The sequence below is a fragment of the Malurus melanocephalus genome, unplaced genomic scaffold, assembly GCF_030028575.1.
Source record: "Malurus melanocephalus ecotype Western Australia unplaced genomic scaffold, MMel_1.1 scaffold_13, whole genome shotgun sequence".
Lineage (NCBI taxonomy): Eukaryota > Metazoa > Chordata > Aves > Passeriformes > Maluridae > Malurus > Malurus melanocephalus.
The window spans coordinates 1079210-1098654 of record NW_026623245.1 but is presented as its reverse complement, the minus strand read 5'-3'; the positions used below and the strand labels follow the sequence as shown (position 1 = coordinate 1098654).

The following is a 19445-nucleotide window of genomic DNA, read 5'->3' as shown; positions in this document are numbered from 1 at the left end:
CCCCACACTGTCATCTTTAAACAGGGATGATGGAAGCATCACCCACACTTCTTACATGTATGGAATGATATCCCTCTGTATCCATCAGATAAATACACTATGATTACTACTTTAAACAGCAAAATGTAGGAACTCAGTGGGTTTAACACTTTGCTTCACACAAGTGTTGTTACAAATGTTGGGGTGGTATCTTAGAAATAAGACAAAGTCCAATCTTGTCAATCACTCTGTGCTCAYAGTTCAGTTTAAAACAATGGAAATAGTTTCTTCCTTCTCACAGGCACATTGYTGCCTGCTAGATTATACTGGCTGCATAATGAATTTAAGGAATCAGCATTATGGTATTCAGGCTACGGCTTAACTGTGACAAATAGTGCCTAAATCCTATTCATCTTGGTATATCACTCATTCTTTGGAGCACACATTACTATTTAGTCATCATTTTGTTTCCAAAGTGTCAGCGAACTTAGATAACTGCACAGGTTTTTTTTTCTCTCCGAGTTATATTGTGGGTCATTAATGAGTTTTAACTTGGTCTGCAAATTTTTTGTCTGCCTGTTTCCTGACAGCAGACAGTTATTTCTGGGAAGAGATGTTACTGTTAGAGCCCCTCAYACAATTCAGTGGTGTTTTCCTACCTGGTACTGAGATTTCTCTCCCAAGCAAGCAGAATTCACAGCAGTACAACAGTTGTAGAGTTCAGGAATGTACATTTAAGAAAAGTTTGAGGTTGGTTGTTTTTAAACAGGGAGAAAATACAAAACATCAGCAACAGCTGAACAAGACTCACAGCAAATCTCAAACATCCCCTGCTGTGATCTGCCCACCGCACCCAAGTGCTGCCACCTAAACTGACCATTCTTTTATCAGTTGATAAACCACTGGCCTCTCTTCTCACGCTCCAAACATCTCCTGAGCTTTTGCTTCTGAATGCATTTTCAGATCCTCTTCCACCAAGGCCCTCTTCCCCAGCCACCCCATTTTCTCTTGATGCTGCCCACCCCACAACTCATTTCCAGTGGTGTCTTTTTCTGCAGYTCCAAATAAACAACTACAAGTAAATTTCTTCATGTTGATATTCTTAAAACTGCTGTCCCYTCACTCTTCCTGCTCTATTTACCAYCCCTATGCCTGCATTAGAWTTATACTGYTAATTGTATTATTACTATTAAGGCTTTGAAGAGTTCCATGTATCCACTTCTCTCTGCTCCCACCCTTTGCAGAACAACTCTGTAAATACAAATTGGGAATTACTGGCTTGCTTGGGATACTGAGTACCTGGCATGGTTTCAAGTGCTGAACTCCATGCAATAAAKTTCTGGCTTTTATGATGTTCCTGAAGCCACAGTGATTCCTCTGTAATTGGGAATAAACAAGACCAGCATCAAGAAAGTAACTCAGTCTTTATCTTATCTCCCCCTGCTCAAACAYTGTCCCATTAATAATGCATTTCCTTGGTTGCATGACCAATTACTGTTCCCACTAGTCCATGGCAGCATTCCAATGGAACATAAGTCAGTGCCTGCAGCACAGAACTTGTGTCTCTCCATTGTTTATTTTGTWACCTCCCTGCCAAATCCAASGGAAGGCCAGGTTACCTTTCAGCTWGYGGGGAAMCCCTGGGATGCTGGGTATTCCTATAATTCAGGCTGTCAGATCCAGGAAAGAATTGCTCCCAAAAATGCACAAGGGCATTGCCCCTTTTTTCTGGAGCACACAYCAAGGTTATGATGGGCAAAATTTATTCTTGATACTGATCAATCTATGAAAGAAAAACAKGGCTTAGAGCTTACTACTCACTTTTAGAACACCACAAATGCAGGARGAAATGTTACAAGATATCCCCATTTCCAAACTGCTGGAATCACAGGCATTAATTCCTAACACCAAGGAGTTATTACACTTATGGAAGAGCCCAAAGTGTCTTTTGTCAGAAATGAAGCTGGACTTTTCGATTTTGGGCCAAAAACTTCCCATTAGTGCTGTTCAGAGGGATTACACTCTGAGAAGTTGTGAAGTAACTCACTTCAAAAGTTGAAGTAACTCATCACTKCTGGGGTAAAGACAACTTCATCTTACAACTGATTTTTGAAGTGATTCATCAGAAACTACTTCTAAATATTTATATTTGCACTTCTGTATATGAAGTTTTACAGTAATACCATCTAATTGTGCAAGACAACTAGTCTCCTCCTAATTACTGAAATAATWCTGGAATTTTGATTGGTATAACCTTCCAATCCACTCTTGCAGCCCTTTGAACCAAAAGTGAAGTTGTTCCTCCTTTGATCTTCCATGTCAGGACTTTTTATTCAATTATGCCAGTTTTAATATCAAATGAATTGGAACAAGTTTAGTTATTTTAAGTCCCTACAGAGGCAGAAATAACCTTGCTTTAATCCTAATACTTCTACCCACTACACAACAGACCGTGAGGAGCCTTGAAGAAAGAAKGATACTACAGAAATCCCAATTTATGGCATTGCTATTGTCTAAACAGACTCTAAAAAATAAATGAGAGCACAGAGCAGTGTTTGCCCTCATCCCTCACTGCAGCATTTTCTTCACATCAGAGTGCTTGCAGCAGCACAGAGCCATGCATTAATCAGGAAGCTCAAGTGACTAATCCAGTTCGCTCTGTCTAGTAAGAGGATTCCAGCAGCAAACATGCCCAGTTTTCTAAGAAGAAAGCAAGCCAAGCAAGGCAGCTCCAGAGGACATCAAGAAAATCAAAAGTGACAGATTGGTGTCACCTAAGAGAAAGTGTGGCAGGAGATGCCACCATGCTTTTCTCTACACAAAGACCAAGAATGAGCAGGTCCAGCAGAACATCCCTGTTCTGCAAGGTTACATCATTCCTGATGAGGCACAAAACTCTCCTCCTCATGGCTTTGGGAAGGTTTGTTTTAAAATTCTTTAATCAAATATAAATAAACCCACAAATTTCTGAAATGCCTGCCTTTTAGGAGTTAAACTGATTTTAATTAACACTGGCCTGAATTTTCTTATATTTTAGTAGAATGCAAGTCAGGCACAACATTTTCCCCTCAAGAAAGTCAGCATTGTCCAAAATTCACAAATAATAATGTGGAAGTCTGTTCCCCCTATTTATTTCCAAGTCTCAACCCTTTTAATATAGAAACTATTAGGAAAACAGAATATAAACTATAGATAGAAACCATTTCTATTTAAATAGAAAATATTTAGTGGAAACTATTTCCTTACAAGAATGAAGCTGGCCTATACATCATTCATTCTTGCTGCATTACATTTTGAAGAAATAAAATTAAGGAGTCACTACAGTCATAACTAAGTGGTATTAGGAGTAGAAAAGGAAATAGGTCTCAGCTCAGTTTTGATGTCTAATTATCCAACCATTTTTGCTTTTCTTCTATCTTACCATTGGGATTCTTTGGCTCCTCAAAACCAATGATGTTCTCATTAAATCTAGAGACTGCTCTGCTGTTCTGAACACACTGTCCTTCCACAAATGGGATGGCTTTGGAATCAGGAYACTTTACCAAAATCTGAGGATTAAATAAAATGAGAAGATTAATGCCCAAAGTGCCAGCCAAGGCTCCACTAGTTGCAGGAGCACAGCCACATATGTCTTGCAGCACAGAAAATTGCTCTCTATTAATATTTTCTCCCAAAAAAAGTGAGCACTTTAAATGGCTGCTTCCCTCTACTCAAGCCTCACCTTTCTAGGGGAGTTGGGGTAAAATTYCCAAGTCCTTGTGAGCACCCAGCTCCATCCCTGGGACACATCAAAACAATTTTTGGCAGCTCTTCCTCCCTATCCAATGTTCCCTTTGTTTTCTGCCTTCCCTCTCTCCTTATTGGTCAAAATATGAGCAGAACACTTGGCTGGAAAATCTTTGAACAAAGGGGTATTTTCTGCYAGGTAGCTCCAAGGAAAATGTAAACTACTTTTATTGGGCAGGATACAGTTTTCCAGGAGGATGGAAAAGCTACTGAGCTTCCACTACAGCTGAAGTCTGCCATTTACCATGAGATGAACAAGAGCTATTGACCACGACTTCAACAATGGAGGTTTGTGTATAATCACAGAACAATTCATAAGTAGCTYCTGCAAATCCTAGAAAGGAGATTTTACTGCGTAATGCAAAGGCCCAAAGCAAAYCTATCTAGTGGGGAGCAAAAATACCTTTCTAAGCACACCTTGCACTGATGAAGAGGGGCAGTGCTTAAGTTAGGAAATGTCTTTCTTCAGTTTCAAACCAAGAACAGCAGATTTGGTATAGCTGCCCAAACTGACACCACCTATCCCATGAAGGAGGACAGAGAAGACAGTGGGAACACCAGCTTTAGTATCCTCATGAAGTCTCCTGGAATGTTCTAATCCCAAACCACAAGCACTGCAGGAGTGAGGGTATGGGTCTAATCCAGCCCTGACTGACTCCAAGGTGACTGTGGAGAGAGTGCTGGWTATGGGAACTGGATCCACAATGGATCAGACTTATCCAGGATTTATCAYAAACACATGGCTCAGGACTTGCATGGACTTCAGATGATGGATGAGGGTGCAGGTTCCACCACACAGTCTGAACTCAGGAGCAAATACACATTCGTAAGGAAAATCACTGAAATCGTCCATTTTAGTAAGAATACCAAGAAAGCAAAGAGATTTAAAAATCTTTTATAATCAGAATAGACATAAGTTACAGGAAAACAAAGAAAAATCAGGGTGAGAGGCCGTATGTTTCATCACCGTGGAACAAGATTTATCTGAAATATTATGGAGAATTTGAAATCAGACCTGGTTATACAATCCCAGTTTGTCACAACATATATTTATTTTAAATTACCACTACAACTTAATTAATAATCACAAAGAGCCTGGTCTGTAACAGAATTGTTACATAGAACTCTCAGTGTTCTCAGTTCTAGAGTTATTTTTTTTTGCCAACAGTAGAACTTAAATGTATTATTATTTTGCATCTAAAACATGACTCACAGTGTAAAGATTAGGTACCATCTGGCTGTATGTAACAAATCTCATTGTGCACAAATAACCACAAGCACATCTAAGATTTTATCTGTCTTTCAATGCTGCAATAAATTAGAGATTGGCATTTTAGATACTWAATGTTGACATTCATGGTGTAAGATGTCTAACACAGAAACCAGGAATTCTTACTTGGTGAGAACAGGGAGCATTAATGTTTATCCCTAGGACAGAAAGCATCCAAATGCTCTTGTGACATTTGATGGAGGCACAGAAAACATCATGCAGCAGAAATGTCAGAGTTTTTTGCTTAGTGAGGTTCCTTCCTGCTAGTATCTAGTGTTGAATTCTGAGAAGTCAAGCTTGGAAATYTCCTTTTCATTAGAAAAATCTGTTTTATCGATGCGAGAACTTGGGCTTCCAACTTTGCTCAGCCAGGATTTCCTGCAGGAAAAATAAGAGAGGGTTAGCAGATAAGGAACTGCACATGTGGGGGTTATTCTCTGTCATGTCTTCATTCACTTTTACTTTTTTAAGAGCCACAAAAAACATCTTTCAATAAGGAAATTACCCAGATTTGTCCTTTTCTGTCTTCCCTCCCTTTGTCTTTTAAAAGCAAACCAAACTATTTAAAGGTAGCAGTGTTTGCAGGGGTATTACACAATATTATATAAAAAACACAGCTGACAAAAAGGCTAAAGCAGATTTACTGCAATGATCCCTTCTAAACACTATTAATAGCATTCCAATAGGTATAATTACCTTTAAAGATTCAATATWGTGCTTTTATCAAGGATCTACAAACCACTGATAACTGAAAAGTGACAGGAAAACAGAACTCCAAAAGTTTGCCCCTTGCTGACATGTAAAAGAATGGAAACTGAGGAAGTCAGTCCCCCGGAAGGGACTGAGTTCAAAACCAGCAAAAAGACAATAATTACATCAAAGCAATACTGATTTGTAATAAATACTGAATGCTATATTGGATAACTGGATATCCAWACACTGGAAATGCAGCAGGTGAGTGCTTACAGAGAGGTTTAGTTACAAAAAATACTTGGTTAGTATTTTTGGTYGTACTAAACTCTCAGAAGTAGAAAAGAGAAAGCATTTTGTTGTACCATACTGAAGGAGAAATACGTCCCCACATAAATAATTTTTATTAATTGGTACAGACTAGTCTTAAAAATATTCACTTAAATTCTGATTTGAAGACAATAGAAGTTGTCTCATTAAGAGTTATGCTAATTAATCCTTTRCAGAATCACCCTGAGTACTATAAACTGCAATATTCTTGCAGTGAAATGTAGTTTTGATATCTTTATAGTGAGAATCATGCTCAGAAATTGCTTACCTCGATCCAGTGAATCAGTGTATCACATCTGAGATACAGAAACACACCTTGCTAGAGACCCTAGAYGCATGATTTTTWWAAAAAAAAACAAYTCCTGACACCAGAAAACACTGCAAAACATCTCAAGTGGCTTCACTGGTTACCAGAGACAAATAATTTCCCCATAAATCATGTTAATCCCTCACAGATTGGTCTCATCACTGGCAGACAGCTACAAACTTGCATTCAGTGTGAACATTTAAATAGAGGCTCTACAGCAAAAACTTTCTACAAAACAGCAACCAGACCCAGGTATCTCATGTTCCAAGCGTGACTTGCCCTATTTTAGCATAGAGAAATTCAAATATCTGTCAGATGTTTACCCTTCTTCAYACCTCTTGTTCTTTGCATGTTGTGAATAACCTCCCTTCCCATCTGTTTAGATGAAGCCTTTCCAGTAAGGAATATAACACAGGAAGAGGAGTCCAAGAGCGGAATAGGAGAACACAACTTCCCATTTTGTGTTAGAATCCTCAAGGCAGACAGGATATTTCAACAGAAGGAAACAAGCCTAAAGGGCAGACCAGTCCATTTTGCTCCATATTCAGAAAAAAAATCTGAAAAAGGTCCTTGTTTATTTACCACAAAAGTCTCTAATGAAGTTGGATGTCCTTGAGTGAGAAGATTGTATTTGAAATACTGAATTAATCTCCTAAAAATAGTAGATATTGCTTCTTAAGTAATGTGATCTGTTGTTCACTATTTTCTTTTTTCTTCCCATTTTGAAGGTGAGCTTATGTTGGACAAAAGCTAATCTCCAAATAGCCATTTCCAACCATATTTTATTTCATGGAATAGTTTGGGTTGGGAGGGACCTTCAAGCTCATCCAGTCCTACCCTCTGCCATGGGCAGGGACACCTTCCACTATCCCAGGTAGTTGCTCCCAGGGGCTTGGAGCAACCTAACCTTGGACACTAGCAGGGATGGGGCAGCCACAACTTCTCTGGGCCACTTTGAAGGTGAGCTTATCTTGGACAAAACCAAAAGGAACATATTCCTTGTCCAGCCTTCACAACAAGAATTTATCCCTGGGTGCTTCCAACTCCCAAGTTCTGCAAGGTGAAGAAATAACTACAAACCCCTGACCACAGCAAAGATCCATTCTCAGCTCCACATACTCTCACACGAATAAGGATGAAGCACAAATGATGAAAATCCAACTAGAGCAACTGAGCTCCATGGAAACTCTAAAGGATGTGTATGTTTTACTCCTTATTTAATGCAAGGGGGAGGGGAGCAGGCAATACCTGGGAATTGCATGATTTTGGGGCTCAACYCTGTGTTGGGGGGACTTTCTTCACCCCTCTCCCTCTCTCTGCTCAAGTGACAGCCCAGACACCAGCATTACAAGGAAGCATATTTTTTACAAGCTAAGAAAGCAAGAAATCACTATTTCCTAGAAGTTAAATGTCMTCTCCAATCTTATCACTAACAGGAGTATTTTTAAAAATGGTTTTAACTTATGAGGATCCAGATCAACAGAAGAAGAGGTTCAGTCCCCTCCTCTTGCTTCACTCAGCCTTYTCAATTCCCATGCTCAGATCTCTYCATGTGTGCAGAGATGAGCTACAATTACTTGCATTTGGAGTTTGAGCTTGTCATTTATAGCATCCACGTTAAAATTCACTGCTCCTTCCCACTTCTCCTCACGAGTGCAAAGTCTTCCTCCCCCTCGCTCGTCTGAAGCAAACGAGGACACCACTCACTCTTGTTTTGAAGAACTTATTCCTAGAGTGACTGTTCCAGTAAGTCCAGGACAAGAGCTAATCTCCAAATAGCCATTTCCAACCATATTTTATTTCATGGAATAGTTTGGGTTGGGAAGGACCTTCAAGCTCATCCRGTCCTACCCTCTGCCATGGGCAGGGACACCTTCCACTATCCCAGGTGGTTGCTCCCAGGGGCTTGGAGCAACCTAACCTTGGACACTAGCAGGGATGGGGCATCCACWACTTCTCTGGGCAACCTGTTCCAGGACCTCACCTCTCTCACCAGGAAAAAATTCATCCCAATATCCCATCTAATACTGCCCTCTGACCATTTGAAGCCATTCCCCTATGCCACTCCATTCCCTTGTAAACAGTTCCTCTCCAACTCAAGCACTGCRTGTCCATGATGTCACTCTTAGCCCTGCTCTGATCCCACTGAGTGGTGGATAACCATGGATTTCTGAGTTACACAATCTTCCTGTCCAAGAGAGAAGCCAGTGCTCCTGGAACAGCTTCCCAGGAGCTTCCCACACAGCTTCCCTATCCCCATGTTCATGGGGGATACTCCTAAGAGCTAAAAACAACTGGATCTGTCACTCTTTCCCATCTCCGATTTCATTATCTGAAACAAACCTTGCTAAGAGACACTGCCTTGTCACCCAGGCAACAGAGCCCTTGCATTCCATACGTTCTTGGAAAACAACATTCAAAGACCTGGGTCTGCACCATCCCAATTTAGAGCCTGGCTGTGCACAGTATTCCAGGCAGGAAAACTCCCCTACCTGTTAACTTGGCAGAATGGAGTCTGATCCAGCTCAAACGTGGAGAGCTACCTGGAAATGTTATTTAAGGAACTTTATCCCTGTAACACAGGATAATCACAGAATCCAAGGYTGGAARACACCTCCCAGATCAARTCCAACCTTTGACCAAACACCATCTTGTCAACTAAACCATGGCATTAAGTGCCATTATTAATAATAACAATAATAATTAATAATAGTGGCACAGCCCTAAACCCGACTGTGCTTGGAATACTAAAACAGAGTATCTTTCTGATTTCCTGAATAATATTTATTTTTGAACTCTGATTTATGCTATAAAACAGATCTCTCTACAATAAACAGCTTACTTGGCATTATTCTCTGAAATAATTTCTCTACAATATAAAAACTACTTCTGCAGTAGTTCATTTTTTTTGTATGCAAACAGCCAAACTTTTACCCAGATATTGGAGAAACTGACAGTCCACATTGCTGGGAAAGGACCTGGAAATGCCCTCCAGCACTAATACATGAGGCACAGGTTAGGAATATATTCCTCTCTCTTCACCTCAAGCACAGTGTCACTTAAGTGGAACAGGAGAAACCTGTGCTTTTATTTAGAGGGAGAGAAAATAATAGCGCTGGCTTATTTACACTTTATTTCCCTTTGTTTAGGATAAAATCCTGCAGAAAATGTTGCTTTCTAAAGATTATATTTACATCTGTAACAGCATATAGAGCAGGCTTGCAAATATTTATAAAATCCCTCCAAAATACTGTTGCCTTTTGCAATAGCACCATCCAATCTTCATAAATACTGAAATTTCCATATTTGCTGAAGAAATGTAGAATTCTCTCTCATGGTTGTCTTGCTTCTGAGCCCTTGGGAAGAACTTCAGCCATGGTTTTCAACTTTTGCTCTGTAATCTTTAGGACCAGGAACATTTACTCAAAACGCTTTGCTTTTATAAACCCAAAATTCCTCTAGCAGCCTGTATAAAGACATTTCCCACCTTTCCCTCCTCAGCTTACCGCAGAGCCATTCTCATTGTCCCTACACCTCTGCTCCTCCTGCCAGGAATACAGGAAACTGTAAAGAAAATTTATAGGGTTTCTTGCTGTGAAAAAAGTACCAGGAAAATTAAGAGCCCTGGCAAAAAAAGTGTGCTGGAAACACTGGGATTTAAGAACAAGGCAAAGTGCAAGGGAGGGGAATTTTAACCCTTTTATTAGGATGGCCCCATAGAAGCCCACCACATCCAAGCCAAATGAGTGGTTACTCCAGAGGATTCAAGCAAGGAAGCAAAAGCAGCAGGATTGAAGGATACAGACCAACCAGTGGGTGGGCTGGAAATGAAACAACCTGCTGAGGCGTGGGCACAGTGGCCCAGAATAGAGCTGCAGCCTGGAGGTGTGTGGGAGCCTGGCTGAKCCGTGCATCCCAACAGCAGGAATGCCTCGGCCCATCGGGTATTTAACACAAGGTCTGGAAGTGTTTTAGGAAGGGGAGAAAGGTAGTTAATCAAAACTGGTGTTTGACTCTGTTTTTAAACACAGCTGTCAGATGAATGTTGTTAATTTGTTTATATTTCTTCCTTCCCTGCTGCACTCAGGGCCAGCATTTCCCTTGGGAATCCATGAYGAGCTTTTCCTCGAGGTATATTGGAAAGGATGTCAGCAGCAAGAGCAGATTAACAGAATCGGAGATATTACAGATATTGTGGGACACAGCCCTGAGTAAGCCTCAGATACACATTTTGGTGATGCATTTCTATGTATAAACTTGAGAAAAGTGACTTATGTGTTAATCATCACATTCTGTACAGTATTGGCAAGGCTTTTTTAATGTAAAAGTGATCATGGCTAGYTTGCACTAGCAGAGAATTTGGCTCCATGTACCTCAAATTTACTCTGACCCTGGTATCTGATCTATGTAAAACGTCCTCATCAATTACTCTAAAGAGGAGGAATTATCCCATAATGAGAGGAATCAAGCCTGAAGTTGTTTTGTTTTTATCATACACAATGCCAAGATCTGTTGTGCATCTTCCTGTTAATCATCTTGGTAACCTTCAAGGAGGATTTAATCATTTCAACATGAGATCATAAGTRTATTTTTATTAAAACTTATCAGCATACCTCTTTGTTTAGGCCATGTTAGGCAAGTCACTTTTGGCTCCATTCAGAGATCTTATCAGAACAATCTCAGCAACACTGCGGTCATTTGTTCCAAAGTAAAGAAGTGAGTGAAAAGTAAACCCAAATTCAGTCATTCCAGTAAATCAAACAAAGCTTTTATGTCCACACTGACCTACAGAAAAGTAGGAGACAAAGGGAATTTCCAGTTAAACTTGTGTCCTGTCTCCCAGAGCAGTAAACATCCCAGGAAACCAGCAGCAGCCAAAAGGCCCATTGTATTTTCTCCCTGGAATCTGTCTGCCCCTACAGGGACAGTTGGCTCCCCAGGCTGACTGGGAATTTTGGCTAACCYCACTCACTGCACGGAATGCCACTCAAGGTTCTCTCCCATTCCACATCTATTAAATCCAAGGCCACAGGAAGTTTAAATGAAGAGGCATTGTTGCTGTTGGGGTACCAACAAAAGAAAAGCTCCTTCTAAAGCTCAGCAGCCATCACCCACGTAAGACTGAACAAGGAGGAAAGGACTTCAGCCTCTGATCATCAACTCAAAATGTTAATTAAACCCTTGCCTTGGCCATTTCAGAGCAATAATGAATCATCACACTTGACCAATTCAGCTTTACTTCAAGTCTGTGTCCTTACACAGCCTGGCAGAAATTCAGTGCCACAAGTCCAGCTGACCAACACAGTCAGGAATTTGAAAGACAACACTTCCCTGTTCTCCAGTCCCAAGGCTCAGCTGACACAAAAGCCACGAGGAACAACACCCACAGTTCCACACTCACTGCATCTCCTCGGAGGAGACACTTAGACTGAAGAATAATTTATTATGAAGGAACTAAAAATCATTCCAAGCCAAACCAGAGTGAATTCCTTCAAGCTATTTCCCTCAAAAGTCTCCCTGACTTTACAAATCTCTTTGGATAGTTAAAAGACTGGGAAAAAAAAAAAAAAGTTTGGCTCACTGAGAAGCTGCCATTTCCAATTACGAAGGCCTTAAAGGGAAGCATCACCACTTTTAAACCATCCTACTGTAGAGCTCTCAGCAAGTCTGAGGGCCAATATTTAACATCTTCAGTGTTGCAGTGGCTGTACATAAATTTCCCTAGTCCTAGAATGCCTCTGCTGGAATATTTCACAAGCTAACAAGGTTGGCTTACAACTAAGAACTTTGGGTTCCTTTTTATCCTTAGCTTGCAAAAGAGTTTTGAGGTTTTTTTTTGTCAAGCATCCAGCCAGCTCAGCTCTATTTTTTCCCCCGATTTTACACTATGTGATCTAATTTGTTAATTTAAATTGCACACTTTCCAAGGAAGCAGTTACACCCCTCCTTTTAACCTCCAATCTCCGACTGTTTTTTTAAAGCAACTGTGATATAACACAGTAGACATTTCAGAATATAAGAGCAACAAGAAAATGTTTAAAATATGTAATATTAGAGAGCATAAGTGTTCAGGAAAACACCAAGTRGATTCCACTAGCTAATAGTCTGCTTAAATTTTATAAGCTGAGAAAATTTGAGCTTTATCAAGGCTTATTTTCATAATGCTCTATTTTTTTGGTATTACAGATACAGCTCCAATAAGGAGGAAGCAAAAGATTAACATAAGGATGTTGCAGGGATTCTGCTCTTTACTTGACAAGAGCTTCTTGTGGTTTCCAGCACACCAGAGCACAGAGCATCCAGCAGTGTGTGTTTGCAAGGCAGGGAACACTGCACCTGTCACACACAGGATGCACAYGCAATATTCCCTGGAAAGCAGAGCCCCTTTGTTAGCAAGGACTAAAATATGTATTATTTATTGTTTCCATCATAYACCTTCCCCAAGATTTGCTGTCTGGTCTGCCTCGAGGTAAAGCTCCAGACACAACAGCCTGAGGCAGGAGGGGCTCCAGGGTGGGATGTGCCAGGCTGTCCCTCAGGGACATTATGGGAGCAACCACCCCTTTCTATACKGTCACATCCCTAGGAATTGTATTTCACTTACAGCAAGAAAATAATTCTCATTCTTGGCAACATATTGCTTATTTATGATGTTTTTCTTATGACTTCACACATATCCAAAATACCACTTCTGACAGATCTAATCTCAATTTTGTTTTTCCCTTCCCTTTCCAAGTGCCATGAAGCAATCCTTTCTTTGCAGGGAGGTATTAAATACCTCACCCTAACAAAGCCCTTCAAGCCTGATCCCAAACCACTCAAACAGGAGGGATGCTGSATAGCTCAGCTCAGACACCAAATAAGAGAACCAACTATAACTCAACCAAGGCTACTTGATTTCCTACAAGTCTACATTGTAGCATCTCTAGTTGTTGGGCTTTATACTTTCTATTAATATTAAAAAATTCGACAGAAAAGAGACTTTTTCACCACAGCATGCCAAGGGCAAAGCCCATCCTGGGGTCCACAGACTGTCAGTATGGATATACTCACTGAGGAAAAATAAACACAAAGCTCCCAGCTATTTAAGGAGGCCATCAGAGCATGAAGAAGTATCCCAGTTCAATGTTTCTTTGTGTAAAAAAATTGTTAAACAAGGCTTTTAATACTTACTGAAATGAGATCTGCTACGTGTTCTTGCTGTTCGGTGTTGTACTACATCATGTTTATTAAATCTCATTTTCACAGTATTTACTGAAAAACATTCTCCCGGTTACTTGCAATAGTAATAAAACAAATGAATCAAGAAAGATTTCTTTGAATAWTTTTTCTGATAAAATGAACCCAGACTGGAAATCCCAAACTACMACCTTCTCAAAGCAATTCTGGTACTTCCTACTTGAAGTTACCACTTACAGAAAGCAAACCAGATTGATATTTTTATTATTATTGAGGGTAATTGGCTTCATCTTTCCACATACCCTTCCCATGGRTTTGGACATCTTCCTGCTCACTTCAAATCTGCCCTTCAGCCATACATTATTTTGCTACTRAGAGCTTCGCTTCAGACTTCAAAAAATCAGAATAAAAGCAAATTATACTAAAGACATCATCTAATTTCTACTAAAGTCATCAGAAACATTTACTGGGGACAGGAGGATAGAACTGATGTCTGTTTTCACCAAATTTAAACTAAGAACTACTACTGCTTGCAAGAAAGAAATATCAAAAGCAAAAGAAAACACTTTTGGAAGACAATTGTTTTATGCTATTTAAGTATTCCCAAATAAGTCTTGTTAATAACTATTTATAAAAACTTTGTTCTGCACAAATTTTTATTTTATGTTGTTCATGCCTCTAATTCCTAAATATACAGCAGATTTTGGTATTTTGTGAGATGCTTGGTAAGAAGAGAATTATTGGCAAAGCATAAGAGCTCCTAAATTCCATCTTCCTGGTTTTTCCATTTTTCCTTCAAGCTTCGGGGGCTGTCAAGAAGTATCATACAGCTCATTTGTTTTCTGTAATTTATGCCATTTTCCTTCTTTCCCTTCCCCCTCCTTTGAAGTTTCTTTCTGACTGGAGAGACCTGCTCCTGATGGCTTTCCCATGAAGACTAGCTACTGCAGAGCTACACAGGTTGGGATGCGAATTGAGAACTACAAAAAAAATCCTTAGAAACGACAAATTTCACTAGTGGCTCATTTTACTGACATTTATGCCCAAGTATTTTTAAGAACCCCTCAACTAATTTCAAAATAAACCTTAATTTTCTTGGTGCTTCCAGTGACAAAGATTTCCAAAGGCAGGCAGCTGAAACTCTCACATTAAAGACACAGAAGCATTCCTACAATAAAACCTCTCAAAAGGCAAACTCAGGCTCTTTTATTTTGCTCATGGTTTATTTGAGCATTTCTAAGTGCACAGAGAATAAAAGAAGTTTTCAGGTTTTGGCAACATCAAGACCTTAGAAGCAAAACAACAAAAGTAATAATTTATAGGAGGAATTATGCAAACTTTCAAACATTAGCAATGTATGATGGGGGGAGCTGCTCTGAAATAATAATTTCACAAAATTCATGTCAGAACASTTCATGTCATCATGCTTTTTATAAAAACAAGCTGCCTGGCTGTCCAGAAAAAGAAGTCCAAACACCATATAAATCATATCAGTTAAATATGAACCTTAGAGCAGCTGCATTGAAATTCAGGACAGAGCATGTGTGGGATGAAAAGAGTGGCTAGACCACAGATCTACCTCCAGATAAAGGCACTAAAAGCCTCCAGGAATTCCCACCCTGAGATAAGGACAGAGTTTTAAGAATATTTACGATGATATGACAGATTTTACCACCAAACAGATGGAACAGAGTTGAGGAAAGAGCTCAGAGCACATCACCTTTTTGAGTCACATTCCAGGCTCTCMGAGTGGGTACCAGAAAAAGGAGGAATCAGTGGAAGTCTTTCCAAAGGCACAGAAACATAATTCTATCTTTTATATCCCCAGCAGGCAGGAATAATTGCCATTTCATTCAGCACAGCACTAAGATACAAGTGCAAAGTCAGTCCCATTTCTTACATCATGCTGAATCCTTTTCCTGTGTTTGGAGGCATGAGTGRTTGCTTATTCTGGTGGAATTTTCATTAGCAAACACACGTGCAAAGACATCTGAAGTAGCAAAACTGCTGCTACTGTTTAAATAGATCCTTACTGAGGGCAAATCTGCATTTATACCTAAAGTAAAAAAATATATAAAAAGCTAATCTATATTCTATGTGGAGTTGTCACAGTAAATTTTCAACCCCATACAGATTTCCAGTTCCAAAGACATGCATTTTTAAAACAAGCTATCCCTCAAACTGTTGGATACCAATCACCAGAGCACATTTCCTCTTGGACAGACACAATTATTTGCAAACCAAACTCCTCCAAGAGACTGGAAATCCTGGTACTGGGAAGTCMACAGATGTGAAAACCCAGTCAGCAAGGACCTCTAGGAATTCATTGGCCAGTGAACACCTATAATGCTGATTCCAAGCACTAAACACACATAATGCCATAACCAAGCCAGTACACAGCTGTTGCCTCAYTTTCCTTTGCAGGAAAGGGCATTTGACCACAGAACTCAAAAAAATTATTAAACAACATCATGTACTTCCCTGCCCTTGCATGAAATTCTGAGGGTAGACTGTAGAGCCCCAATAAAGCCAGAATACTGCATTACAAGTTCAGAATTCCCAAATGGAACTTGGCTTTCCTGCTCCTTTGCTACAGGACAAACAGCACAAGAGTTATTAGYACACGATGTCGCAGGCTTGCCTACATATTTATTTGCTTACTGAAACAACAGAAACAAGTTCAGAATTCAGCTCTTTTACTACTGTGATGTGAATCCTGATTCCTTCATTCTCCTTCGATTTCATAATAGGAAAAACCTTCACTCCTCTATATAATTTTGCTTATTTATCCATATATTGATACAGTATATATTAAAKGCCATGATATTTCCTTAACTTTCAACTCCCTCAAATAGATAAAAGTCCACATTTCAGATTCAATCATTATTTCCACCCATTTTTAATTGTTTGACATTTTTAATAACTTAACCTTCCCAATAATGCAAGACATAGCCCCCAAATTCATAAACATTGATGAGTCCATTTCTTAAGKGTCCTTCATCTTCAAGGTATGTATTAAGCATCGTTCAGTGACCATCTAGGAAACCTAACCGGTACAATAGTTTTCTATTCAGGAGAATAATTTATAAGTATTTTTAAACCAAGAGTCCAATCCCTTACAAATATACCCAAAAAACTGGTAATAGAACTAACTCAAGGATYAAGCCTATGAGTTTGTGAAATCTGGGCTGAGTTTCTCAGACAATGAAATCCAATAAGAACCTCAAGGGGTGACACCTCCCGATAAAAAGCAACATGATTATGGTTGAGATACAGAATATTTCATTAAATATTAATATCTACTGCTTTACCCTGCTTCTGCAGCAGAAGCAAAAGAAYAAAAACACAGACAGAAAAACTTGCCCAGCTAATCAAATTGTAGGTGACAGTTCAATGAAATTTTGACTCCTCTCCCTGTACCTGGAGAGGAGAACGAGCACTCTGAATTGCTGGAGCAGGTTCTTTCCAAAACCCACAGGACTGATGGAAGAGAAATGYTGAATGGCTCCCACAAAAGGGTAAAGGGATGACAGTCTTGAGCTTTCTAATTGATTAGGAAAAGTCACATTTTTGCCAAATATACAACTGATGTACCACTGGTGTGACCAGCAAAGACCAACTAACTGAACCCAGAAGCAACAGGGCAGAAAATAAAACCTCTTTATTCCACCTAACACATTTACAAYCCTTACAAGATTAATTAGAACACAAACAGGGAGAACCCTAAGGAGAACAAATTACCAGAACAGAAAACTATGCATAAACAATTCAGGCCTTTATCTGCATGTATAATTTTAACACAATTACATTTACCATGAGCACAGGGGACAAAAATGATTCTGTGGCTGCAGCTTTAACATGAACCATAAGCAGCTCAAAACCGCCACTTTTAAACAGCAGCCACACAACTCTGATGAAAACCTGGCTGAACACCAGATCCAAGTAGAGACACTAAGGGGATGCAGGAAGCACTCAATTCAGAGTAAGGAGCAGCTTTCCCATTCAGTTATATGTGGATAAATATTTGTGTGTCTCAAACTTTTCTCTCTTTACTACCCTTACAAATCAAGGCTACCTTGCCATGTCTACAGGCCACTGCACTCAAGTTGAAGCTGTGTGTCCCCAGTACTCTGCTTCTGGCTGGCACAATGTTGGCTTAGGAACTACTCCCCCAGAAAACAGGACAGATGATACCCACAAAATTATTTTAAGCAACATTAAATGGGCAAAGACAGAGCAAGAAKAAAGTATCAACATGATCAGTGTGTTTAAATCTGCACACTTAGAGGCAAAGCAGCAGCACTCTCCAACACCTGAGCTTCACATACTCTGGTTGTATGCTCAAAACAAACACCATGTGCATGAAAATCGGCAGAATCAGAATCCCACAATGGGTCAGGTGGGAAGGAACCACAGTGGCTCRGTCCCACCATCCCCAGCACACAGTACAGGATTGTGCCGAGCCAGTTCGGRAATATCTCCAGTGAGGGACACTCCATCCCCTCTCTAGGCAATCTGTTCCACCAAGTTCTGCCTCCTGTGTGGAACTTCCTGGGCATCAGTTCCTGCCCATCCCTCTGGTGCCATTGCTGGGCCCCCAGAGCAGAGCCYGGGTTCTCAGAGTGCACCCTGCAGACAGGCACAGACAGGGCTGAGGGCCCCTCTCAGCTGGAGCTCCTCTCAAGGCTGAATAGCCCCAGCTYCCTCAGCCTTTCCTGGGCAGAGAGATGCTCCAGGCCTTTCCTCATCTCCACAGCCTCTGCTGGCCCCACTCCAGGAGCTCTGTGTTCCTCCTGTCCTGAGGAGCCCAGAACTAAACACAGCACTTCAGATGGGCCTCACCAGGATCAGCCCCCCGGACTTGCTGGGAATGCTCTTCCAATGCATCCCAGGATCCCATCAGCCCTCCTGGCCTCCAGGACACTGCTGGTCAGGGACACCTTGGTGTCCACCAGGACCCCCAAATCCTTCTCTGCAGAGCTGATTTCCAGTAGGCTGGCAGGAAAAATCTATGGAGAATGAGGGCACCACCCCAAACCTCCTAAGGAGGTTCCGTGGTTGCTGAGGAGTCTGAGGAAGGCAAAAACAGAACAGCTCCAGTGCGTGAGGGGACACCAAGTGACAGGGGCCAAAACCAAGCCTTCCTTCCTTTTGATCCACATATCAAACACAGAAGACAATTGAAGAACTGCGTACACTTTCCACTCCTGTGCTTCTATAAAAATCACTTTGTAGGCTGCTCCAAAGCAACAGAGCTCAAAGCTGAGGATTTTTATGTAAAATGTGATAAAGAAGACCTAAATCTGTTACATGATGTTACTATGCAACATTCAAACTTCACTCTTTCCTGATATGTTTTTAAAGTAAATCCAATTTCAAAAAAATTCCAGGTTCCAAGCAATTACTTATTACTTACACTTCTTCAGGGCACTTCAGTCAATCCTGGGAGAGTTTGTGTTTGCTAAGGAATGCAAAACACTTCCCTTATGGCAAAATTCTTTCAGACAATGAAACTGTTACTGGCTAGAGAATACAAATGATCCCAGCTCATCAAAAGCGTTTTTTGTAAAGCAAATTATTCTTCATTAATTATTACTTTATATACATTCATCACTTTCAGCAGCTGTTTTCACACAAATTTACTGATATTCAGCCTTATGAAATAACACAAAATAAGTGAGACATAACTATGAAGGTCACCTTTTCCCATTGACCTTTCAGGAACCTCCAGTCAGAAACCAACTTCTAAGACTTCAGGAAATCCTTCAAAAATCCCAAATGATGAATTTTTCATTTTCTAGAAGTTCAAAAGCATTTTGAGCTACCAAGTGGAACTGGGCAACAAAAAGCCTTTTAGTATTTTAGAATGAWAAAAACCTCCCAATAATTAATAAGTTAAAGAAA

At 40.2% G+C, this 19445-nt stretch overlaps 1 protein-coding gene across 3 annotated transcripts in view; it reads right to left on the bottom strand.

The window, feature by feature from the left end:
* Positions 1-4644: 4644 nt before the first annotated feature.
* Positions 4645-19445, bottom strand: part of ACYP2 (acylphosphatase 2) — a 33044-nt gene continuing 18243 nt past the window's right edge. Inside the window, exon 4 of one of the 3 annotated variants that reach the window (XM_057382070.1) lies at positions 4645-5413. In XM_057382070.1, coding sequence (XP_057238053.1) covers positions 5299-5413 — 115 coding nt within the window. In that variant the 3' untranslated portion in view covers positions 4645-5298. Of the gene's footprint in view, positions 5414-6839; positions 7015-19445 lie in introns of those variants that run through there. The other 2 variants (XR_008966389.1, XM_057382060.1) reach the window with 2 other exon arrangements.